The sequence below is a fragment of the Hyla sarda genome, chromosome 8 (assembly GCF_029499605.1).
Source record: "Hyla sarda isolate aHylSar1 chromosome 8, aHylSar1.hap1, whole genome shotgun sequence".
Lineage (NCBI taxonomy): Eukaryota > Metazoa > Chordata > Amphibia > Anura > Hylidae > Hyla > Hyla sarda.
Genome location: NC_079196.1, coordinates 87590266 through 87616319, shown reverse-complemented (window position 1 = coordinate 87616319; position 26054 = coordinate 87590266). Strand labels below are relative to the sequence as shown.

The following is a 26054-nucleotide window of genomic DNA, read 5'->3' as shown; positions in this document are numbered from 1 at the left end:
CGTCACGTCATTATATTGTTTTCTTAAGTGTATAATAAACTGTAATTTATTGGACATATTTTCTCTCTTATTTTTCTTCCTGATCTTCTCTCTTAACCTAAACCTAGCAGGACTGTTAACATTTTTGGGTTTTTCTTGTATGTTTTTGACACATAGGGTAATGTGTATCACAGTATCCTTGGTTTATGTTTTGTTTGCTGTTTTCTGTCGCAGTTTAAAAATATAAAGATGTTTTTTAGAAAATAATGTTTTTCCAAAAATTTATAGGAATGACTTAGGTTACACAAATGAGGTCAACATAGGACCAGAATATAACCTTACGCTAACTACATAAAAATAAAGAAAAAGCTCTGTGCTCTATTTGCCTAATAATTAGTGTTGCTCGCGAATATTTGCAATGCAAATTTTATTCGCAAATTCGCTAATATTCGCGAATATAGCACTATATTCGCAATGACGAATATTAGTATTTTGGGTTTTTTCACAGTACACATCACAGTGATCACCCCTCTCTGCTTCCAGCTTGTGTGGTGTAAAGAAGGCTCTAATACTATTGCGTGAGACTGGCATGCAAAGTTTTGCAAATGCGAAAATTTGCATATGTAAATTTGCGCATACGCAAAGTTTCGCATATGCAAAAATAAAACGCGAATATGATGAATATGCGAATTTAGAGAATATGACGAATATTCGTACATATATTTGATAAATATCGCAAATTTGAATATGGCCTATGTCGCTTAACACTACTAATAATAAGTATTTCATGCCCAGGCTAGGTGCTCTTAGGATGGGGATACTGCAAGCTGTACAGCAGTGGTCTTCAACCGGCGGACCTCCAGATGTTGCAAAACTACAACTCCCAGCATGCCCGGACAGCCGTTGGCTGTCCGGGCATGCTGGGAGTTGTAGTTTTGCAACATCTGGAGGTCCGCCGGTTGAAGACCACTGCTGTACAGAGTTGTGACATAATGAGGAAGCTGCTTCAGAATAAGCACATAGAAGTCTGACAGCTATGTATAACCAGCAGCACTAAATGAAATGTCATCTGTTTGTTATTGTGTGTTGGTTTTTCTTTTTTTTTCCTAACAATCTGCCTGGGCGTCTAATAGTGGCAAAATTAAGGCAATTAATTAAAATACATAAAAAATTGGTCTATTTGACTTTACAATGACCATTGCAAATTGATGTACTACTGTGTTATGGCTAGGTCTCAACAAAGGTTTATTATTATGAAGCATAATGCTATTGTGATAAGAATTCAGTCTGAAAAAGTGTGGATGTAAAGGAATAGCACAGAGCTGCAGAAGGACTAAGGGGGAGATTTCTCAAAACCTGTGCAAAGGAAAAGTTGCCCAGTTGCCGATAGCAACCAATCAGATAGCTTCTTTCATTCTGCAGAGGCCTTGTTAAAAATGAAAGAAGCGATCTGATTGGTTGCTATGGGCAACTGGGCAACTTTTACGCTGGACAGGTTTTGATAAATCTCCCCCTTAGGGTACGTTGAGATGTCCGCCGCTGAAGGACCTCCTATATGCTGCCTTTATATGTGCCTGCTCGGAGTAGCAATACTCCGCTACGAGCAGACACACAGCGATGTGAGAGTTGCCGCGCGTATCAGCAGTATACTCGCACATCGCAGGCAGTTCTTGGCCTAGCTCATTGAGCAGGGGAAGAGGCCGTGATGTGTGCGAGTACACTGCGCATGCGCGGCGACTCACACATGGCAGTGTGTCTGCTCGGAGCGGCGTATTGCCGCTCTGAGCAGGCACATTTAAGGGCACCATACAGAGGTCCTTCAGTGGTGGATCTGCAGCGTAAAATACGCTGTAAATCTGCACGTGTGAACGTGCCCTAAGGGTGCATTCACACATGCATATTTTCTGCTGCAGATTTGCTTCAACAGATTTTGCTGCTCATTGACTTCAATGGGCAGCAAAATCTGCAGCAGCAAATCTGCAGCAGAACTGAAGCAAAAATATGAATGTGTGAATGTACCCTTAGGAAGGAGCGGTGTGGAGCTGTAGAGGCAGCTGCCTGGAACACAGTATCACGGTAGAGGACATGACTTGGCACATAGTAGAACAGAGGTACTGGTGGTGTGGTACATTGTAAAGCTGTAGAAGGTGTTGTCTTGCACATACTAATACTCTATGTAAAGTACTTGACAAATTAAAGAACTGAGAAAAAAAAAACGTGGAGCTGTAGAGGCAGCTGCCTGGCACACAACAGAACGGTAGAGGCAATGGCTTTGAACATAGTGCAACAGAGGTACTGGTGGAGTAGTACATAGCAGAGCTGTAGAGAGAGAAGCCTGTAACATAGTAGAGCTCTGCAGGAAGTTCTTCGCACATAATAGAACTGAGAAAAGAGTGGTGTGGAGCTGTAGAGGCAGCTTCATGGCAGACAGTAGAATGGTAGAGGACATGGCTTGGCACATAGTACAACAGAGGTACTGGTGGTGTACATTGTAAAGCTCTAGAGGACATGGCTTGGCACATAATAGAACTGAGAAATGAGTTGTGTGGTACATAGTTGAGCTGTGAAGAGAGTGGCCAGGCACATAGTAGAGCTGTAGAGAACATGGCCTGGCACAGAGCTGAACTGAGAAAGGAGTGATGTGGTACATGGTGAGTTTATAGGGAGTGACCCTGCTCATAGTTGAGTTAGCGATGAAGTGGCCTGCCACATAGAAGATTTGGGACTAAACATAGCTCGAAAAAGTGTGGTCAGAAACCCAGCAGACCTAGGAAGGAATGGTCTGAAACGTAGTCCAGGTGAGCATGGAGTGGTGCATAGGGGAAAAAAAAAAAATAATCTGAAACATAGTTAAGATGGGTAAGGGAAAGTCTAGTACATACAGTAGTAAAACTAGGGGACAATGGTCTGGATTGCAATACTAGTGTAGGAAACAATAATCGAATAAACAGTAGATCTGGTAAAGGGTTGACCTGGAAATTAGTATATATGGGGAAGGAATGGTTTGCCCTAAAAGAGGCCTGGGGAAGGATTGGATGTATACCCCTATGTCACAAGAAGGATCAACCATCTGCTATCATAATCCTAACAACTCATTTACAGGGGTCATATGTGGTATATATTCACTGCACAAAGCGTCAGGACCCTTTTAAGTGAACTCATTTGTTTTTCTTGGATCTAAAGGGTCACAATTTCATTCACCACTTTAAGCATGCAAGATAGCAAAAAAAAAAAAAAAAAATAGTGTGGCTGATTTAAGAACGTCTGAGCACAAACTGCATGCTATATATGTGGGACAAGCATATTTTACCCAATAGATGTAATTATAAATCTTAATCATTTTCACACATTATTCCTTTTGAAGACAGACATACATTTTAATCAGGGTCTCTTTGGAATATCGCTTCATGAATTATTAATTAGCAGACGGCTCCCTCCTAAAAATATCATGAAATGCTGCTCGCACAATGCACAGAGAAAAAATAATAATGATAATTAAAAAAATGAAAACAACTGAAAGGAAAATAAAAAAAGCTTCCACCTCATTAGTGCCGGCTAAAGACATGTGATGTGAACTACAAGTAATTAGCAAACAGCTCATTTGTAACAGAATTTACACTTCAGTAGTCATAGAAGAAAGAAGGCGTGTGTGTCAGCACGTGTAGGAGCCTTGGCCTTGTACACATTGTTCCAAGGAAAGGCATAACAGGTTGCAGAATGTCAGGTGTTACAATTGGGACATTCATGTTGGATGAAGCCTTTTGATGACATTTTCAGTTTTGGAAACAAATTAACATATTTAATGTAAGATAGGAACCGGCTTGTGGTAGATGTTTAATACAAACATTTTGCATGAAAGGTTCTCAGCTTTTTTTAAAAAAAAAAAGAAAAGTTTGTAGAGATGAGCCGGTTGGTTGGGAATGAATCGGATTTGCTGTGAAGTTTAAAAAAAAAATACAAATTGTACTTGTGAGAATCTGTACTTTTTGTGATTCATTTCAGATTCACTTTGTCCCTGCTACTAAGTGGCCCGGAGGTTAGCGCCTATCCGCTCAGTGTACTCTACAGGAGCAGAGACTCATACCACACGACAGGAGTTCCTGCTCCATTTCATACTTTGCATGGGCAATAACAAGGCAATCTCGGCACTAAATCCAAAACAAACCGGACAGTCAGATTTGCAAAATCAGACCGGAAACCAATCTTGGGAGATTTGCTGATTTCTTTTGGTTGACATCTTTGACATTAAACACCTAGGTCCAATAGAGGGTTGAACTTGCTCTTTTTTCCTCTTTAACCAACACATCTCAACAGTTTAATACAGTGCTTCATGTCCTAAATTGAACACTCAAAATCCAAAGTTACTTTGTGAGTTAATATTGAGCACTGCTTAAAGGGGTTGTGCAGTGAAAAACAACTTATCCTCTATCCACAGTATAGGGGAAAAGTTATCCATAGATAAGGAAAAAAAGAAGTAGATCACTCACCGGTCCGATGTTGTGCACTTTATTCAAAACGTTATTACAATGGCTACATATGGATAGATGGTATGGCAGGACAGGAGGTGTTACAGAGTCCCAGCCGAAGCGACGGCACCGTTTCACACCCTCTGGGCGTTTCTTCAGGCCCGGAATTGACCAATGTCAATTCCGGGCCTGAAGAAACGCCCAGAGGGCGTGAAATGGCGCCGTCGCTTCGGATGGGGCCATTGTAATAACGTTTTGAATAAAGTGCACAACATCGGACCGGAGAGTGATCCGCTTCTTTCTTTCCTTATCTATGGATAACTTTTTGTGCTGAATCTTGTCAGCGTGAGCAGCGCCAAACAAATGGCTGATTTGAATGGGCTGATCAGAAAGGGAGTAAGAAAGGCAATGCCCACCGAATGCAGCTAAATATATTACCCTATATTAAACATTATGGAGGTTTTTTTCACGGATAAATAAATAAAATGATCTGAGATGTTTGTACACTTTTCACTCCTGAAGCAAGTGTGGAGATATCACTATATAGTATTTATTATAGTATGTACACTTCTGTAATAATTCTATAATAGGCCTGTTCACACCGTTTGCTGTCCTTTTCAAATGTCTGTTTGATTTATCTGTTTTCAAATAAAAAAAAAATCTCATTGCCTATGTCCATTTGACACATTTCTGATAGACAGATTTCTCTCACAAACAACTGAAGTGAACTTGTTAATCTGATAGACTACTAGCAATAGTGGAAAACAACGGGTTAACCCAGGATTCCTTTTCTCCATTCTCAAAGGCGTTCCCGCGGGAACTTATTAATGAAATACCACTGAAATCAGCAGGACTGTGGCTCGGCGACCAAACCAAAACATGCTTTAATGATGAGACTTCCATTCTAATAGCCGGCTGTGCGATGCATTTGAATCCTGCAAACGTATAATTGAAAACTTTGAAGATCAGGAGGTTTAGTTTCTAGATTTCTGTGTTCTCTGATTTGGTTTAATTACACAGAGCAATCCTTTCAACAAGCTTTTGTTTTCTGTTTCTTTTCCTCTATGATTTTAATGGATTTTGGGAAAATATTCCAGAAATTTGCTGAACCTGTGCACCTTTTATTACTCGAACAACTCTTCTGCAAGTTGCTGAGTGGGCTACAAAAGGTGCTTCTCTATTCTATGAATAATATACACAGTAGATTGGACTAAACTCAGGTATCTCTATCATTCATCTGTTGTATTATTTATGGTATCTTATTAGAATTGTAAATTATACTGTGTATAGTTAGACAGGTGACTGCAAAGTTGGGCTTCATATACATACAGTACCAGATTTATACCTGAGGAGCCTGTAGGCACAGATTACCTGCTACATTAAATTCTACCCTTCAAGTAAGCCAGACCTTAAAGGCGTACTCCGCCACTAGACATCTGATCGCCTATCCAAAGGATAGTGGATAAAATGTCTGATCGCAGGGGTCTCGCTGCTGGGGATCTCGGCTGCAGCACCCCAGACATCTGGTGCAAAGAACAAACTCCGCTCCATGCCAGATGACTGGCGATGCGGGGTGGAGGCTCGTGACGTCTCAGTAATGCCCCACTCGTGATGCCACGGCCATGCCCCTCCCATAGACTTGCATTGCGGGGGCGTGGCTGTGCCGTCACGAGCGGGGCATGGCCGTGAGGTCACGAGCCTCCGGTGCTGTACCCGATGCTCTAAACGAACATGGGTGCAGAAGGAAGATCGCGGGGGCCCCCAGTGGCGAGCCCCCTGCGATCAGACATCTTATCCTCAACAACGAACATGCTCTGTAGCCTTCACCTTCTCACTAGCTAGGCGTTCCCCTCTCCTTGTTACAGCACTGTGAGTTCCAGATGAATATAATTTGTATATAAATAAATGCTGTCCAGTGCAGTTAGGGGCAAACCCAGAAACTTTGCTTGGGGGGGGGGGCAGGATCCCGGATACTGTTACAAGCAATGCATGCTATGTAACGTATACAAATATATATCACTATATTCAAAATATTCGCGAAATTGCGAAGTGACGATATTCGCAGTAAAAATGTGCATTTCGATTGTTCGCGCTCAACACTATTACTTGCTTGATGTGTACATCAAGGAATCCCTCTGACCTATACCCCAAAGAACAATCGGTTTATGTAACAGTTTCACAGAACAGGCAGAGAGGAAACCTCTATGATGTGACCCTTATATTTTCTTACCGCTGCCTTGTGCTTACAAAAGCTAGTAATACGTGTCACTTCCACTGCCCACCTAAACACCACCAGTCCATGTGCTTAATGGTACTTGTCTCTTCCCATCTACATATAGAAGTAAATCTGAAGAGAGTTCACTACTCACTAAACTTACTGAAGCTACAACGTGTTTAAATGTAGGTGATGTTTGCCTGTATATACAGGTTTCCCCTTGTAGCACATCTTTGGACAGTATATAGTTAATAACCATATAAAATATCCTCCTATTGAGAACTCATGTATTAAATTATTGTGATGCTATAGTAATGCTACAATATGCAAAAGACCATGAACAAATGTACAGATAAGCAAATATAAAATGACCCTATGTATAATTCAATCCCACACAATATTCTATTCCTTACTAAATAATTCCCACATTTACCTAATAATCTCCCGAATAGTAAGAAGCGTGCCCAGCTTTCCTTATTTACAGCTTACAGTATGGGGATGAATTTAGATTTTTGGAGCAAGACCTTTCAGTCTGCAAATTGGATATCTGCATAGGAGCGGAATTTATGTGCAGGAAAAGTCTAAGTCATTGTCCATATCTGTTAGTAGACCGATGTGGGAATCAATAAATATACTCTCACCCACACAAAGGTTCCCAGATATTAATCTGAAATGATTTCTGTAGGTTTTTAATAAAGGACTCACAAAACAGCAGCAAAAAAACCCAATCGAAAATGACTGGAAGCGCTTTATTGATTCCCGGAGCTGCAGGCAGACAACAAGAGGAAAAGTATATGTGAGTTTCTACCTGTCAAATGACAAACAATAAGTTTCCCGAGTAACTAATGAAGTTGACAGCCCAGAGACCGACCTATTTTGTCCTAGACATGTGAGGGCGAGCAGGCGAGGGAGATGACACTTGCTTTTCGAAGGTCATTAATGATGCCCATATGCTACCAAGCTTTTGCATACCTATTAATTGTATAGTAATCTTATGTGAAAGTATATTATAATAATAATGTCATGAGAAGGAATGCAAATGAGGATGACCCTTCTTTAATGCTGAAGCAACATTGGGGGAGATTTATCAAAACCTGTGCAGAGGCAAAGTTGCCCAGTTGCCCATAGCAACCAATCAGATCGCTTCTTTCATTTTTCACAGGCCTTGTTAAGAATGTAAGAAGCAAGCTGATTGGTTGCTATGGACAACTGGGCAACTTTGACTCTGCACAGGTTTTGATAAATGTCCCCCATTAAGCTGCGACAAGCAGATGTCCTCCTAACCAACTGTTGTAACAGAACACACAGGTCAAGGCAAAGTGACAGTCAGCACCTAGGACACATGCCCCAGCTACCCCCAACCCCCAGGTCCTGAAAGAGTGCTCTTAAAGTGTACCTGTCATATCACAGAAAAAAAATAAAGCATCTATATGTTACTATATGCTACTAACTTGGTCATGCAGATGCATTACATGTATTTTTTGTGTGTCTACCTTCAGTATTTGAGTGTGTGGAGTGGAGTTCAGGGTGTTCCACTCTCTGGTTAGGAACACGATAAAAAAATACTGTATATAATGCGGTATGTCAAGTAGGTATTGTGGAAGCCTGTTAAGGCTGAGTTTTCGTCAAAATTTGCATATTCGACATATTCACGGTTATTTTTGCTTTGCGTAAATGCGCATGAGCGTATGCGTATAACTATCTACCTATCTATCTATATTATCTGGCTATCTATATTAGCTATCCATCTATCCATCTATCTATCTATCTATCTATCTATCTGTCTAATTTCCCAGGAGAGCAGCACAACCAGGAATGTAGATAAGGTAAATGGTGCACGCTGAGTAGGAGTCTTGGTGAGGGGACCCCAGCTCAAATAAGTCCAAATAGCAGCAGCCCACAAGGTAGTAGGTGCAAAAAAGGAAACATTTATTGCATCAATCCAGTGTATACAGAGCTCTGTATACACTGGAATGATGCAATTAATTTTTCCTTTTGTTGCACCTACTACCTTGTGGGCTGCCGCTATTTGGACTTATCTATCTATCTATCTATCTATCTATCTAAAGGTAGAAAAAAACGCAGCATACAAAGTGTGCAAAACATGTACAAAACGTGAGCTCTATTGGATTTTTAAGCTGGATTGCCTAAAACCTGGGGGACTCAATGATGAATTCAAGACTAACAATAAAATATATACGAGGGGATATATCTTGATATAGACCCTACCTGTTAACTCTTACTACGGCTAGGAATTTGTGAACAAACAGTTACATTTATTTTGTCCACAAAAGAAAGAATAGTGGAGCAACTCGCCCGGTATTGGTGGAGTCAATTCAGACGATCGGCATTGTGGTCAGCATCGCCGTCAGGCGGGGGTGCAGTGGGAGGCGGAAGATGTTACTGGGGGAAGTCAGGCATCAGGCCACAGCCGTATCGCACCTTTTGGTGCTTCATCAGGCACCTGCGACGCGTCCGCTATTCTTTCTTTTGTAGACATTGATTTTTTCTTATACTACTGGCGTAGAGCACCACCCACAGGAGAGCATTCACCTGTTACACCAAGTTATGTATTAAGAGGATTTAAAGGGGTATTCCAGGCAAAACCATTTTTTATATATATCAACTGGCTCCGGAAAGTTAAACAGATTTGTAAATTACTTCTATTAAAAAATCTTAATCCTTCCAATAGTTATTAGCTTCTGAAGTTTTCTGTCTAACTGCTCAATGATGATGTCACATCCCGGGAGCTGTGCATGATGGGAGAATATCCCCATAGGAACTGCACAGCTCCTGGGACGTGAGTCATTAGAGAGCAGTTAGACAGAAAACAACAACTCAACTTCAGAAGCTAATAACTATTGGAAGGATTAAGATTTTTTAATAGAAGTAATTTACAAATCTGTTTTTCCGGAGCCAGTTGATATATAAAAAAAAGTTTTGGCCTGGAATACCCCTTTAAGCTGACAGGTACATAGGGCTGTGCCGGATCTGTTTGTTCTTTTGTGATTGCATTCAGTTACATTTATTTTGTTTTAAAAAAATTATGTAAAATGTTTTTTTTAATCTTCATTGTTTTTTTATGTTGTTTTTGCATATGTGTATATAGATGTATTGTTTTACATTAGTACATATACATAGGAATACTTTTGATATACATATGAAATATACTTATATTTTTGTTTCAACAGATATGGAAAGAAAGAAAGAAAGGGGAAGGAACACAACAACTATCAACATTTTATATACGTTATATGGCTATACATGTTTTTTCTAAAGGTTAGGACCGTAATCAGTGACCATACTATGATATAATTCACATTATGTGACATCACTAATATATATAATAAAAAAGAATATAAATATGACATATACTGTGTAGTTCTAATGGGTTTGTTTGTGAGCCTTGTACACTGGCTGCGCTGGATCAGCACTACAGTGATTCAGGGACTCGATTTGTCGCAAGTGGAACATAGGGGTTTCAAGTGAGTTTGATAATAGACAAACCATATACTCTAACTCACAGTTAATATACTTCGCACTTAAATTAGATGGTGTCAAAAGCGCCTATGACAGTGGTGCGCATGCGCAAGCAAATCAGCTTGTGATCTCTATGGTTACTGAATGCCACAATGTGATTTGCCGATCACAATCAAGTGATCTATGACGCAGTTCCGGCCCTTCCAATACACAGCCGCAGGCTTTTACCGATGGCAGCGCAGTGGATTTTTCCCAACGCTGAATTCAGTGGTGAGTGTTCCGCCCCCCAAATATCTAACCAGATCGGAATGTTAATTGCACGTGCACTTTATTATTGGTGAATATTATTAAGGGAGGACAGCAAGACCTAATATTTGCACAGATTATATAAGATATGCAATATATGAACACATCTATATACACTTAGTTTTTTTGATGATATGTATGCACTTATATTTACATTACCATATTTATCGGGGTATACCACACACCGGCCTATAACACGCACCCTCATTTTACCAAGGATATTTGGGTAAAAAAAGTTTTTTACCCAAATATCCTTGGTAAAATGAGGGTGCGTGTGTGCGTGTGTATACCCCGATACACTGTTTCTTACCCCGCAGAAGCCCCCAGGAGAGGCAGGAGGAAAGAGGCCATCGCTGCCCGCTTCTCTCCCCTTGCCTTTCCTGGGGTCTAGAGCCCTGCTGCCGCCGCTTCTCTCCCCCTGGCTATCGGGGCCGCTGCCCCTTCTCTCTCCCTGTCTATCGGTGTCTCTGCCCCATTGCCGGCGCCGACAGACAGGGGGAGAGAAGGGGCAGTGGCACCCATTGCCTCCCCCATCTCCAGTTGTATAACTACCTGTTGCCAGGGTCGGGTCTGCGCAGCTTCTGGCCTCGGGTGTGGCGTCCCCTGCGTCATTGCTATGCGCTGCAAGACACAATGACGAGTGACGTTACTCGTCATTGCACTGTGCCGTGCAGTGCATAGCAACGACGCAGGGGACGCACACCGGAGGCCTAAAGCAGCGCGGACCCGACCCCGACAGCAGGTAATTATACAATCGGTGATGGGGGAGGCAACGCGGCCGCTGCCCCATTGCCGGCGCCGCTTCTCTCTCCCTGGCTATCGGCGCCGGCAATGGGGCAGCGGCACCGATAGCCAGGGGGAGATAAGGGGCAGCGGCACCGATAGACAGGGGGAGAGAAGGGGCAGCGGGTCCGATAGCAGGGGGAGAGAAGCAGCAGCAGGGACCCCAGGACAGGCAGGGGCAGAGAATCCGGCAGCGGTGGCAGTCTCTGCACCTGAAAAAGCCGCTGCAGTTCACTGATTTAAAGTGCCCGCTTTAAATTATTGAACTGCAGCCGCTTATCAGCGTATAACAAGCAGGTAGACTTTAGGCAAAAATTTTTAGCCTAAAAAATCTGTGTTATACGCCGATAAATACAGTAATTTATGTAAATTATTATCTAATTCATTGAGTGATGTACTAATTAAGTCATGTAATTGTGGCTATTTAAGAGCCAGTGTTTGTTCTTTGCACTATGCCTGAAGATGGTGATGTGAGATCACCGAAACGTTGCACTTTTTTTTCTTGCATTTTTTTTTTGCACTGAAGACACTTTGTATGCTGCAGTTTTTTCTACCTGTATTGAAGTTGGACTCCCTTACCAAGGCTACTGTGACTGCGTGCACCTTATTACTTCTGGGCATTTACTGATGGATGTGCTGCTTTTCTGGAGTTCTATCTATCTCCTAATTCTTGAGGATATTCGTGAATATTTGCATGATCCCATATTTGCGAATATTCGCTCTCCAGTCTAATACAGTAAATAGTATAGGAGCCTTCTTTAGACCACAAGCTGGAAGCAGGGAGGGATGAGATCACTGTGATGTGTTCTGTGTGAAAAAAATAAATTACAAATATTCGTATTTACAAATGTATATCGCTATATTCCCATATTCGCGAATATGCAAAATTTGCTATAAATATTCAAATTGCGAATATCCACGCTCAACACTCAACGATTATTCATCCTATGTTCGCGAAGTTCGCATATTCGCTATGTTCATTAACTTTTTTTTTCATGCGAAAATTCGCATGAAAAAAATTGCATTAAAATTTTCATGTGAAAAAATAACGAATATTCGTCATTAAGAATATATAGCACTATATTCTAAATATTCATGAAATCGCGAAGTGCCGATATTTGCGATAAAAATTTGCATTAGGAATATTCATGCTCAACACTAGTAGTGATTTGTTTTGTTGATTACTGCCAGTTTTTTTGGCCCTCTATTGGCATGCCTACGGTCACGGTTTTGGGCACACTTCTGAACGCTGTAAGTATGTTATCATTATTCCTGTGGTATTGGTATTATTGGTGCCATTTGTAGTGTTATTATTATGATCATTATTACTGTTATCACGCTTATCGTTATTACGGTATTGTCATGAAGGTCATAATTTATACTGCCATCATTATTATGGTTATCGTTATTACTGTTATCATAATTGTGGTTATCGTTATAACCCTTATCATTATCACTGTATTGTTATTATGGTTTATCGTTATTACCGTTATTGAGTGTTATTTTATTGTAGTGATTAGTCGCAGACAGCTGGTCACGTTGTAACCCCGACCACAAGTGTAAGCCTGTTAAAGGGATACTCCCGTGGAAAACTTTTTTTTTTAAATCAACTGGTGCCAGAAAGTTAAACAGATTTGTAAATAACTTCTATTTATAAATCTTTATCCTTCCAGTACTCTTTGGGAGCTATATAGTACAGAGGAAATGCTTATCTTTTTTGATTTCTCTGATGTCATGACCACAGCGCTTTCTGCTGACCTCTGCTGTCCATTTTAGGAACTGTCCAGAGCAGCATATGTTTGCTATGAGGATTTTCTCCTGCTCTGGACAGTTCTTAAAATGGACAGCAGAGGTCAGCAGAGAGCACTGTGGTTGTGACATCAGAGAAATCTAAAAAGACAAGCATTTCCTCTGTAGTATATAGCCCCTAAAAAGTACTAGAAGGATTAAGATTTTTTAATAGAAGTAATTTACAAATCTGTTTAACTTTCTGGCACCAGTTGATTAAAAAAAAAAAGTACCCCTTTAAGGCTGAGTTTGTGGAAGGGGCATGAGAGTATATAATGCCCCCTTGCATAAAGGTCAGGGCTGTACGGCGTTTGGCGACACCCACTCACCCCTCTCTTATTTCTTTCATTCTCCATATGGGTAGGCCCTCTATAGGCATGCCCACGGTCACGGTTTTGGGCACACTTCTGACCGCTGTAAGTATATTATCATTATTCCTGTTATTGTTATATTCAATGGTATTGATATTATTATTGGTGCCATTTGTAGTGTTATTATTATGAGTATTACCGTATTCTTATTGTTATTACGGTAACTGGTCATGCTGTAGCATCGATCACAAATATATTTTATTTTAGGTGTGAATTGGAAGCATACTGTTATGATATGCATGGTCCCTTTACCTGCTGCTGCCGGCGGGGCTGGGACTCGCATCGCTACAGTTGTGCAGGGCCTCCGCTAAACCGGTTTCTTTTACTCATTTCGTCTTTCGCCTATCTCCATCGGTCACTACTACTGATGTCCCATACCGGTAAGAGGGCAGCAGCCAACTATCATATTCACCTTTACCTACGCCACTTGCTGCTAACTTCGGTGCAGCTTCCAAAAAAAAGGTCGGTATATCACCTGGGTGTGGTGGAGGGTACACACCAGAGGATACACCTCATCAGGGAGCACCCCCTGTATGTTTTAATCTCTTCATTCAAGCTGTATAATAAGAAGTAATATAGTATGTGTTTTAATTACATTTGGTAGCTGGATCTTATAACAGACTTTACTCTGGGGCCCAAGAGCTTTGAGTTTTGTCTTTGATCTTGAGATAGTGAGGGGGGAAGTGGACATTTGCCCCATTTGCTTTGCCTCTAATCTGGCAATGTGGGCTTCAATGCACTAATATATAGTCATATGTGTAACCCTAAAAGTATTTGGTAAAATTCTCTAGATGAAAGGTTTTTGCCTCCTGAATGTACATTATAGATGAGTACAGTGAAACATGACTGAATTATACCGAATTATGCTGAAATGAATGAATGTAGCAGAAAGCCTCTACTGCTAATGATCAGCTTGGAAGGGGTTACCTGGACCATAGGGTATTCCTGAAACTGTTTATAATACCGGACTCTCCAAATATTACTCTTTGCAAAGCCCTGGGATTAAAAAGATTGTAAAATGATTTAAGCAACGCACGAAGTAGCCAAGATTTTAATTAGCGTGTAATCCTGTGTGCAGTGCTAAACTCTGAAGGATAAAGAGAGGAAGGACTTCTTATCAGGGTAAACCCAACTACTGTAGTCAGATTAACCCTATAGTCACATACATAGGTATAAATATAAGCATCTCTTGGTGGAGCTTCTATACATCTGTTTTTGTTCAGATATATTTTAATTGATTTAACAAGAAATCGTACCTTGCTGCCCATGAAACCACTGCCCTAGTATGTCTATTACCATTCAACCATCAACCAAGTAAATACCACATAAGAAGCTTTAGAAACAGGGTGGTCTGCATTATTTTCAAGTAATTTAGGTAAGTTCAGGTGATCCTGCTGTCAGTTTCCCTTTATATCATAATATTCTGGATGCCTAAAACTACTAGTAGGGAGATCTTATTGTATACATGTTTATTAAGGGAGTTTTCAAAATTTGTAAAATAAAGTGCAAACTACATAAAAGGTGGGAGGAGGGGGGGGGCAATTATTAACTTTTTGGGGGCCTGGGCAGCACATTTGTGTGCACCAGGCTCAGCTGGTTGGCATTTATCAAGATGCCGGAATCTTTTGATAAATATTGACTAATGGTCACATGTATGCAATAGACAAGGATGGCTTCAAGGAGGGATCCGGCTCAAACGGCGCTGGTCAGCGCCGTTTGAGCCGGATCCCTCCTCGAAGCCATCCTTGTCTATTGCATATACCAGTGACTAGAGGGCAGCGGATGACCTACTATTTGTCTGCCATTACCATTGTTGTGTATGAAGCTACATAACTACCCAGGGTGAGCATTTATTTGTTATCTACCTCACACTGGGGTTTAACAATATTACCGTATGGAGCGCTTGTCTTTCCATTTCTAATGGGTACGTGTGACTTGGAGCTAATATGGAGTCTACTTGTCAGTCAGCCCGACGCGGATTGCTGTGTCTAGTCCTGGCTGGAGTAGCCGTTGCGCAAAACTGTGCGACTTTTGCATAGGTACTAGTTATAAATCAATATGTAGACTGTGCATCTAGGAAAGTACTCCAAAACAACACCCAAAATATGCCACAATGGTTCAATCCCATAATAATGATTGTATCCTGTCACACACATACATATGTTATGTGTAAAATAAGTACCTCCAACAGGGCAACGGGATAAGGGCGCTGGACAAGCAGTGAAGGAAGATCCAAAAGTTTATTCACCCATCATGAAACGCGTTTCTCAGCAAAGCTGTTTCATCAGGCATCGATGCCTGATGAAACAGCTTTGCTGAGAAACGCATTGCATGATGGGTGAATAAACTTTTAGATCTTCCTACACTGCTTGTCCAGCGCCCTTATCCCGTCGCCCTGTTGGAGGTACTTATTTTACACATATTGTATTGGACGTGGAGTGGCTGCAGGAATATACACCTTAGCGGTTTCCCATAGTTACACTTGGTTGAGTGTAACTCTTTGTGGTAAGCACCACTATACTATCTCTTATCCAGTTACCAACGGTAATACACTACGCAGCACTGTCTGTCTTTTGTTTTAGTTAAATACATACATCTGTAGCTTAGTTTAGGATGATAATTTGCCTCGCTGCTCTGATTTTTTGCCATCCATAACTGTGCTGGCCCTCAAATAGTAATAACTAGTTTAGTTGTAGCAGAAGCCAATATGGAGTAACCCTGCAGGAAAATCTCTTGCCGTTATTGGAGCATGCATCATTTCATTGTTTCCAAATAAAACACAGACAATATTGTGCTGGTACATAATGCACCACCAGACGTTTCTTCTCTCTGACTCGTTTCTCATATTTTAATTTTTGATTACTTTTGTCCATGAAGAGTTTAGGCCCCTGCACCCTGGCATATATTCTACCTTTAATAAATGACAGTTACTGATATAGGAAGTTGGTTGGTGCTCATGTACTTTTCATTTTCACAGGACACTCATCAAAAGGAGCTTGAATGAAAGAATGAACAATCTTTTGATCATTTGTTTAAACCTATTCCCTTATAGGAATATTCACAGTTTACGTGAAGAAATTTTCTGCAGACAAAAATTGATTTTAAAGTCCACTGAAAAATAAGCAAAGCTCGCTCACTCACAGTCAATGGCCTTAATAAAAAGGGCCATTGCCGGCTTACCAATAAATATTTTTGTACAAATCCTGCTCCATACCCAGCTCCCCCAAGCTGATTCAGTATCCAGGGTGTGTCGCTAATCGCTATTAACCCTTAGATGCCGCTGTCAGACTTAACAGCAACATGTGAATGGCAGTTACTGTGAGTGTCACTGTTGGTGCAGCGGTTCAAATCACTTACCCAGGATGCACGCAGGAGATCGATTGTCACGGCAGCTTAGGTGCTTACCTAAGCCTTTGGGCTGTTGGGACTCTTCAATTGATAGAGCCTGCCTGTGGATGAGCACAGATCTCATAGATCAATGCAATATATATGTAAATAATTGCAACAAAAGCGAATATCGCTGCGATTCAATCGCACGAATAACTTCATTAATCTCGATTTAGTGCAGTCCAGGTGCCAGGCGGTTCCACATGTCAGGACATGGGGCAAGGAATGCTGGGAAGTCAGAAACAAGGGTATGACCCTGAAGCCACCCCTGTGATGTCACAGCCCTATATAATCGGCAGCCATCTTGCGGCCACTCACATCAGCATTCTATTGCAGAGAGAGAAGGACAGAGAGCAGTGTGTGTTGCAGAGAAAAGCATTTTTACAGCAGTGATTCACCTCAAGCCCAAATCCAGCCTAGAAGCACTGATAGGGAAGGGAGAGAGATTGAAAGAGAGAGTGCAATTTTGGGTGTAGTTCACAGCGACTGTGTGCTGCAGCACTGGTGTGTACAACAACTGAAAAGCTAATAGTAGCCTGCCAGTTAGGGTGAGCAGAGCACTAAAAGCCACAATCACCTGCTATTAGTGCCTAACACAGGTTGAGTAGTGGAGCGTATTGTCCTCTATTAATTGTGACCTGTGCATACATAGGTGGAATACCATTTTGTTCCTGTTAAAGTCTTAAGGGCCTAGTTACTGTGAAAGGACAGCCAAAAAGCCTACTGCATCACCCAGTGGCATGCTGCTCCCTGTATCAGCCAGCCAAGGCTCCACCACCTCAACCGAAGGGAGCTGTGTGTCATATCCATCTTATGTCGCTCCAGAGGCTCCTGCTCCTCCTACTTTGAGCCAGTCATTCTGCCAGCAATCCATCGGAAAAGCCATGTCCAAGAGACAACAGTATGCGCCCACTCATCTAATGGCGCAGAAGCTGAATGTGCTCCTGTCCAAGTTGCTGGTGCTGCAGTCCCTTCCTTTCCAAGTGGTGGACTCTGCACCTTTCAGAGAACTGATGGCTTGTGCCAAGCCGAGGTGGAGAGTCCCAAGCCATCATTTCTTTGCGAAAAAGGCAGTACCAGCCCTGCACAATTTTGTGGAAGAGAAGGGGGGCCAGTCAATGAGCCTGTCAGTGTGTACCAAAGTGCATGGCAGTGCAGATGTGTGGAGGTGTAACTAAAGGACAATACATGTCCTTTACAGCCCACTGGATGAATGTGGTTCCTGCAGAGCCACAACAGCAACTTGGACAGGTCACGCTGCTTCCGCCTCCACGCTGTCAGGCCGTTGGTCCTGCAACACTGTGCGACTTTGCCTCCTCATCCTCCACTGTATCCTCAGCCTCCACTGCACAGACAAGTCTCAGTGCCCCTCCAGCATACCATGTGTGCAGGGCACGGCGGTGTCACGCTGTTCTTCACATGGTTTGCCTTGGCGAACGGAGTCAAACAGGGGAGGTACTGCTAAAAGTCATTCATCAAGAAATTGAATCATGGCTTACTCCACTAAAACTGGAAATGGGAACCATGGTGACAATGGGAAGAACATCTTGTCTGCACTGTGACAAGGAAGCCTGAGCCAATGCGCCCTGCATGGCACACATGTTTAATCTGATTGTCATGCGGTTCATGAAGTGTTTCCCCCATCTGTAAGACATCCTAACAATGGGAAGGAAACTTTGCATGCACTTCAGCCACTCGTACACTGCAAAGCACACCCTCCTTGAGCTGCAGCATCAGAACAGTATGCGCCAACATAGTCTGATTTGTTTCCACACATTGGTAGTCCACCCTCCATATGTTGGAAACGATGGTTGGTCAGGGCACTGGAGATTTGGCGCCTACATTTCACGGCCACATGAGCCCTGTGGGGGCTGAATTGGAGAAGGAGGGGAAGGGGCACAGTGGAGCACAGTTTAGGTTTTGCGAAATGGGCAGTTTTTCTAGTCATATAACAGGAGAGGAGGAGCAGGAGCAGCCAGAAGAGTTAGAGAGTTATGAGGAAGGCGAGACAGAGGACCCAGACACACCGTGGCAGTATGCAGTGGAGCTGGAGGCAGGGAGTCCCTAATAACCCTGGGAAATGGCAGTATTCATAGGTGAAAATAGGGATAGGTTCCTGTTTGGGGCTGCCCTTTTTAGGGTGAGTAGCACTTGCCAAGAAGGGAATGAATAATGCGAGAATAGGGCCTTACAGGGGAAGATTTTACCCCCAATAGTTACAATGAACCATGCATTGTTCCCTTCCGTCTTTTAGAGGTCTTTGCATCACAATTAATACTTGGTGTAGGTGGCACATGGTGTTTTTTGCACACCTTTCCTTTTGTTTGATAAAAAAAAAAAATTGTGTACATATATTTTATCCTAACAATATTATTAAAACTTAAAGGGGTACTCCGGTGAAAACCTTTTTTCTTTTACATCAACTGGTGGCAGAAAGTTAAACATATTTGTAAATTACTTCTATTAAAAAATCTTAATCCTTCCTGTACTTATTAGCTGCTGAATACTACAGAGGAAATTCTTTTCTTTTTGGAATGCTCACTGATGACATCACAAGCACAGTTCTCTCTGCTGACGTTATTATAATAATAATGCTTTCCTTATTGTTGTCCTTTAGTGGGATTTGAACCCAAGTCCCCAGCACTGCAAGGCAGCAGTGCTAACCACTGAGCCACAATGCTGCCTTTAGCATACATCTGCTATGCATCTGCTATGCATCTGCTATGCATGGTTGCTAAAATGAACAGAGATGTCAGCAGAGAGCACTGTGCTCGTGATGTCATCAGTGTTCCAAAAAGAAAGGAATTTTCTCTGTACCATTCATCAGCTAATAAGTACTGGAAGGAATAAGATTTTTTAATAGAAGTAATTTACAAATATGTTTAACTTTCTGCCACTAGTTGATTTAAAAGAAAAAAGATTTTCACTGGAGTACCGCTTTACGTTTTACGTAAATCATGTCCTCAACAGTGCACACTAACACTTACAAAAGAGACCGTTTTCTTCTGCCTTCCTACCTACCTCAGCTACTTTTCTGATCCTGCCACCCGCCTGATGCCACACAACTGATGTCAAGTTCTCCTTTTTTCCCCCAGCTTTGTCACCGGGTACTGGTATTGCCATCCACCGTCCCACTATGTCACCAGGTCACTTTCAGGACTCCTGATGCTGCTGATGCAACCTTCAGGCTGTCTCCATATGTTCTCCTAATGCTGCTGCCAGCTCCAGGCTGTCTCATACTACCACCATATGTTCTCCTCATGCTGATGCCAGCTCCAGGCTGTTTCATACTGCCACCAAATGTTCTCAATCATGCTGATGCCAGCTCCAGGCTGTCTCATTCTGCCACCATATGTTCTCCTCATGCTGATGCCAGCTCCATGCTGTCTCACACTGCCACCATATGTTCTCCTCATGCTGCTGCCACCTCCAGGCTGTCTCATTCTGCCCCTATATGGTCTCCTCATGCTTCCGCCACCTCCAGGCTATGTCATTCAGCCCCTATTGGTCTCCTCATGCTGCCGCCAACTCCAGGTTGTGTCATTCAGCCACGATATGGTCTCCTCATGCTGCCGCCTCAGGGCTCTGTCACTGTGCCACTCTGCGACAGTGATTCTAATAGTGACATAATTAATCTGCATGGCATACTGAATAACAGCATTATTTCACTAACCCAACACGTACCCTATGTGTGTTACAGCAAGGCAAAGTGTTCTACACCCCTATTGAGTCTCTCTGTAGGCCAGAAATAGCCATTTTTAATAGAGATTTGCCACAAATGAATTCGGACCGGACCAAATTTTTTAGGAAAATTTGGCGAATCGGCCAAATAGAATTTTTACAAAATTTGCTTATTTCTAATCATATCCTGCAAAAAATTTAATAAAGCGATCAAAAAGTCAGATGAGTGCCTAAATGATATTGATACAAACAACAGATTATGGCACAATAAAATGTAGTTCCCATACACTTTAGTAGTCTAAAACAAAGAAAAGTTGTAGGGGTAATAAAATGGCAATTTAAAATTTTGTTTTGTTTTTGTCTTTCTAAAAAAGGTTACAGATGAATACAGGAATACAGATGGAATTTTAATTTTTCTGCACAGCGAATGCTGTAAAAACAACTCCCTCCTTAAATAAGCAGTTTTGTTTGATTTTTTTTGTTTTGTTTCTGTTTGTTTTTTTCCCAATTTCACCCTACAAATAAGTACATTTAAAGGGATTCTCCTGTGGAATATATATATATATATATATATATATATATATATATATATATATATTATTATTATTTTTTTTTTAAATCAACTGATGCCAGAAAGTTAAACAGATTTGTAAATTACTTCTATTAAAAATTCTTATGCCTTCCAGTACTTATTAGCGGCTGTATACTACAGAGGAAATTATTTTCTTTCTGGATTTCTTTTCTGTCACGACCACAATGTTCTCTGCTGACACCTCTGTCCATGTCAGGAACTGTCCAGAGCTGGAGAAAATCCCCATAGCAAACATATACTGCTCTGGACAGTTGCTAAAATGGACCGAGGTGTCAGAAGAGAGTACTGTGGTCATGACAGAAAATAAATCCCAAAAGCGTTAATTTTTAACGTAAATTTGTTTTCCCTTAGTCCTAACAGCAGCACAAGTGGGGTGTTCTGCCCCTGTGAAGCTGGCAGGACGGTGGAATTTTTAATTCCGCCCAAGCAATTTAAATTAATTAGCCCCCCCATAAAAGGCCTCCTCCCCTAGGCCATCTCGCTTAATAACAAGTAACAAAAAAGTTTAGGGCGGGAAATTTGTGTGCTGCTGTTAGGACTAAGGGAAAACAAATTTACGTTAAAAATTAACGCTTCCCTTACGTCCTAACCAGCAGCACAAGTGGGGACTTAGCGAGTAACAACACAAATAGGGAGGGACTACGGCAGAGTGGCACTTAGGATTGACTGCCCAAAGGCCAACTCTTCCGATCGTTTGGCATTAACCCTGTAATGACTCAAAAAAGTATTGTGGGTGCTCCAAGAAGCAGCAGCACAAATCTGTTCCAGAGGAACAGACCTTTTCTCAGCAAAGGAAGTAGAGACTGCCCTAGTGGAATGGGCAGTGACAAAGGCAGGAGGAGTTAGCTCCTGGACTATGAAGGTCTCTCGGATTGCCTCCTTAATCCACCTACTTAGGGTAGGTTTAGAGGCTTTCAAGCCCTTGTTCTTTCCAGAAAAAGAGACAAGGAGGTGTTCCGACTTCCTGAATTCTCCAGTTCTTGAGATATAGACTCTGAGAGCTCTAGAGATGTCCAGAGTGTGGTCAACCGCTTCTTCAGGAGAGGATGGATTAGGCAGTAGAACTGGAAGAGAAATGACCTGGTTGGTATTGGAGAAAGTCGGAACCTTAGGAAGGAAGGTAGGTAAAAACCTCAACAGGACTCTGTCCTGTAGAAAAACAGTGTAAGGCTCGAAAGCCGAAAGGGCCTGAAGCTCACCCACTCTCTTGGCTGAGGTTATGGCCAATAAAAAAGTGACTTTAAGGGATAAATACCTAAAGTCTACTTCTTCCAGAGGTTCAAAGGGGGGAGCGCATAACCCCCTGAGAACAGTGGTTAAATCCCAACTGGGAATAGGTCTGAGAACTGTAGGTTTAAGTCTTTCAGCCCCTTTGAGGAATCTTCTAACCAGGGATTCTTGTGATAGAGACCTGCCTAGGAAGGCAGAGAGTGCTGCGACCTGAACCTTTAAGGTGGATGGGCTAAGACCCTTGTCAAGGCCATCCTGGAGAAAACGCAGTATTGCAGAAAGAGGAGGATCTGAGGTAACTACCTCTTTCGTTGCACACCATTGAAGGAAAATCTTCTTTATCCTGGAGTAAACCTTGTTTGTAGACTCTGCTCTCGAGTGTGCAATAGTTCTCAAGACCTCCGCAGGAAGCCCACTCCTTAGTAGGGTCCTGTCAATCTCCAGGCTGTCAGATTGAGTCTCCTCAGATCTAGGCAGGAGCCTGTGTTGTGAGACACAAGGTTCTGCACGTGGGGAAGCCTCCAATAACACCCCTGACTCATCCTCATGAGTTGGGTGAACCAAGACCTCTTCGGCCAGAATGGGATGATGGCAATCACTGAGGTCTGGTCTTGCCTGACTTTCATCAATACCCTGGGTATCATGGAAAGTGGAGGGAATATGTAGGCCAGCCTGAACCTCCATGCGATGGACAGAGCGTCTATCGCCACCGGATTGTCCTCCTTGTAAAGGGAACAAAACTTGCTCACTTTGGCATTCAGCCGGGTTGCCATGAGGTCTATTTCTGGTGTACCCCACTTCAGGGTTATCCTCCTGAAGATCTTCTCGTTGAGAGACCATTCTCCCTGGACTGCAAGCCCGCGACTTAGACGATCTGCCACTACGTTGAGATCCCCCTTGATGTGGACTGCAACAAGGTGGGATAGGTTGAGCTCTGCCCATGATAGAATAAGTCCGGTCTCCCTGAGGAGCACTTGGGACTTTGTGCCACCCTGTCTGTTGATATAAGCCACTACAGTGGTGTTGTCTGACCGGACTCTTATTGCTTTCCCTAAGATATGGGGAGCAAAGTGGAGGAGCGCAAGACGAACTGCTCTCAGTTCTCTCATGTTGGATGAGAGTAACCTTTCCTGAGGGGTCCAGGTACCCTGAACCGGATGGTCGTCCAGATGGGCTCCCCACCCTAGAAGGGAGGCGTCCGTGGTCAGAGTGATCCACAGAGGTTGAATCAAGGACTTCCCATCTGTCAGGTTCGTCCACCACCTGAGAGAGGCACGGACTTCGGACGACAGGGTGCATTTTTTGTCCAACCCACTGGGGTTGCGATTCCAGGCAGTCAAGACCTGATCTTGGAGAGGTCGGAGGTGCCACAGGGCCCAGGGGACTGCTTCTGCAGACGCTGACATGTGGCCCAACATCTTCATTAGAGTTCTGATGGGCACTCTGCGTGGTACCGACAAAAACTCTGCGGCTCTTATGACGCGCTCTCTCCTTTCTGGGGTGAGAGACAGCGTCATCCGAGAGGAGTCTAGGACAAACCCCAGAAACCTTCTTGAGGTAGAAGGGATGATCTCGGATTTTTCCCAATTTATGAGCCACCCTAGGTGTTGAAGAAAATCCAGGGTCAGTTGAAGATGAGCTTGAAGAATGTCTAGAGTCGCGGCTTTTAAAAGCCAGTCGTCTAGATAAGGAACAATCTCTAGGCCTTTTAGTCTTAGAGCAGAGACAACTGGAGCCACCACCTTTGTGAAGGTGTGGGGAGCGGAGGTAATGCCGAACGGTAGAACAGCAAATTGGAAATGCCTTACCATACCTTTTATGGTGACGGCGATTCATAAGAACTTCCTGTGGGCAGGAAATATAGGGACATGAAGGTATGCATCCTTCAAGTCTATAGTGACCATGAGATCTTGTGGGTTCAGGATACTGACCACCGAGCGAATGGTTTCCATTCTGAACCGCCTTTTCCTTATAAATCGGTTTAGGTAGCGCAGGTCTATTATCATGCGCCAGTCGCCATTTGGTTTGGGAACCAAAAATATCGGGGAGTAGACGCCAGATCCTCTTTGATCTGGGGGAACTTCTTCCAAAGCTTGCTTTCCCAAGTATTGGAGAACTGAGGTTTCTATGACAGCCTGTTTTGGCTGAGGAAGTAACTTTGTTAAGACAAACTTCCTTGGGGGAGGGGAGGTAAATTCTATCCTGTACCCCGACTGAATAACCTTCAGAACCCAGGGATCCTGGATTTCTTGCATCCAGGTTGTAAGGAATAAACTTAAACGTCCTCCTACTGGAGGAGGATGGGCAGATAGATTCTCTGCAACAAACACTTGAGGGGAAGGGAGAGGGAAAACGTTGGTGGATGTCAGTGGAGAGTCATAGCTCGGCCTTCCGGTCTTTACCGCGGCCGCGACCTCCACCACGTTTTTGAAAGGACTGACGTCTCTGGGATCTAGGAGGGCCCTGGGACTTCCCCCCTCTTGCTCTACCTTTACCCCGAAAGGCCTGAACAGGAAGGCACCTGCCTTTTTTGTCAGCATAACCTTCCATTATGCGATCCAGCTCAGAACCAAATAGCCAAGTAGGCTCGAAAGGCATCCCACACAAGTTAAACTTGGAGGTGTTGTCCGCTACCCAAGGGCGTAACCACAAGGGACGTCTGCTAGCAGAAGCGAGTGCCATGGACTTGGCAGCTAGCTTAAGGTGTTGCTGGGAGGCCTCGCAGAGGAAGTCTATACCAAGGAGGAGTGTCTTGAAGCTGTCCAAGATGTCTTCCCTGGGGACATTGTTGTCAATCTCAGTCTGTATGCGCTCCACACGCTCCTTCACGAAGTCAGACACTTCTCCCGAGGCAATAGCCACAGAGGCAGACGCTGATGCTGCTGAATATGTGCGTCTGAGAAGGGAATCCACCTTCCTATCAAGCGGGTCCTGGAGGTTGCTTCCATCATCCGCGGGAACCAAGACTCTCTTGGACAGTTTATTTACTGCCATATCAACCTTAGGAGGTGGCATCCAGGAATCAGATTCCGCGTCCGAGAGAGGGTACATCAATTTGAAGGTACGAGTGACAAGCGCAGGTTTATCTGGGTGCTTCCACTCAGCCTTCATCATCTTTTTGCGTGCATCATTCACCTTGAAAACCCAAGGTTCTCTAGAGGTGGATGCAGAGGCTTCCCCTTGGTCAACATCCTGGTCCCTTGACCGGATGGACCTAAGTAATCTCTGCGTCTTTTCCGCAGGGAAAAGAGGCGGACACATCTTCACCTCAACAGGCTGTTCAGACTGTACAGATGACCTCTGGTCCAATACATCGATCGACATAACGGATTCTTCCGCCACAGAAGGAGGAGTGGATTCAGTTCTAGCTCTTTTGGGAACAAGAGCACTCTTAATTTCAGATATGGAATTTCCCATAAACTCCTTCATCCAGATGAACATGTCCTGGACAGTAGGTTCAGCTGGATTAGGGGGTGGACGGCAACCGGGACACCTGTTATATTCGTAAGCGTCCGGAAGCGGAGTGCCGCAATTGGCGCAAGCTAGATGGCGTTTTTTGGCGCTAGCCTTACGACCACCAGAGTGTGGGTCACTAGAGGAAGGAGTAGACATGACTCTGGAAAGAAAGAAAATAAGTTAGGGATAATAAACAAAATTATTATCGCCCTAACGCCAAATAGAGAGGGAGAGATACCTATAATGCAGATAGGAGCTCTAACCACTAATGCTAGGCTTGTAAATAGGACTAGCTATGATGGCAGCAGAGACTGAATGAA

General features: G+C 43.0%; 1 protein-coding gene across 3 annotated transcripts in view; it reads right to left on the bottom strand.

The window, feature by feature from the left end:
• Positions 1–26054, bottom strand: part of ERBB4 (erb-b2 receptor tyrosine kinase 4) — a 1050606-nt gene that overhangs the window by 465532 nt on the left and 559020 nt on the right. Inside the window, exon 1 of one of the 3 annotated variants that reach the window (XM_056534266.1) lies at positions 16746–16904. The exons of the other annotated variants lie outside the window; for them this stretch is intronic. Coding sequence (XP_056390241.1) covers positions 16746–16860 — 115 coding nt within the window. The 5' untranslated portion in view covers positions 16861–16904. Of the gene's footprint in view, positions 1–16745; positions 16905–26054 lie in introns of those variants that run through there. 3 annotated transcript variants of the gene reach the window in all.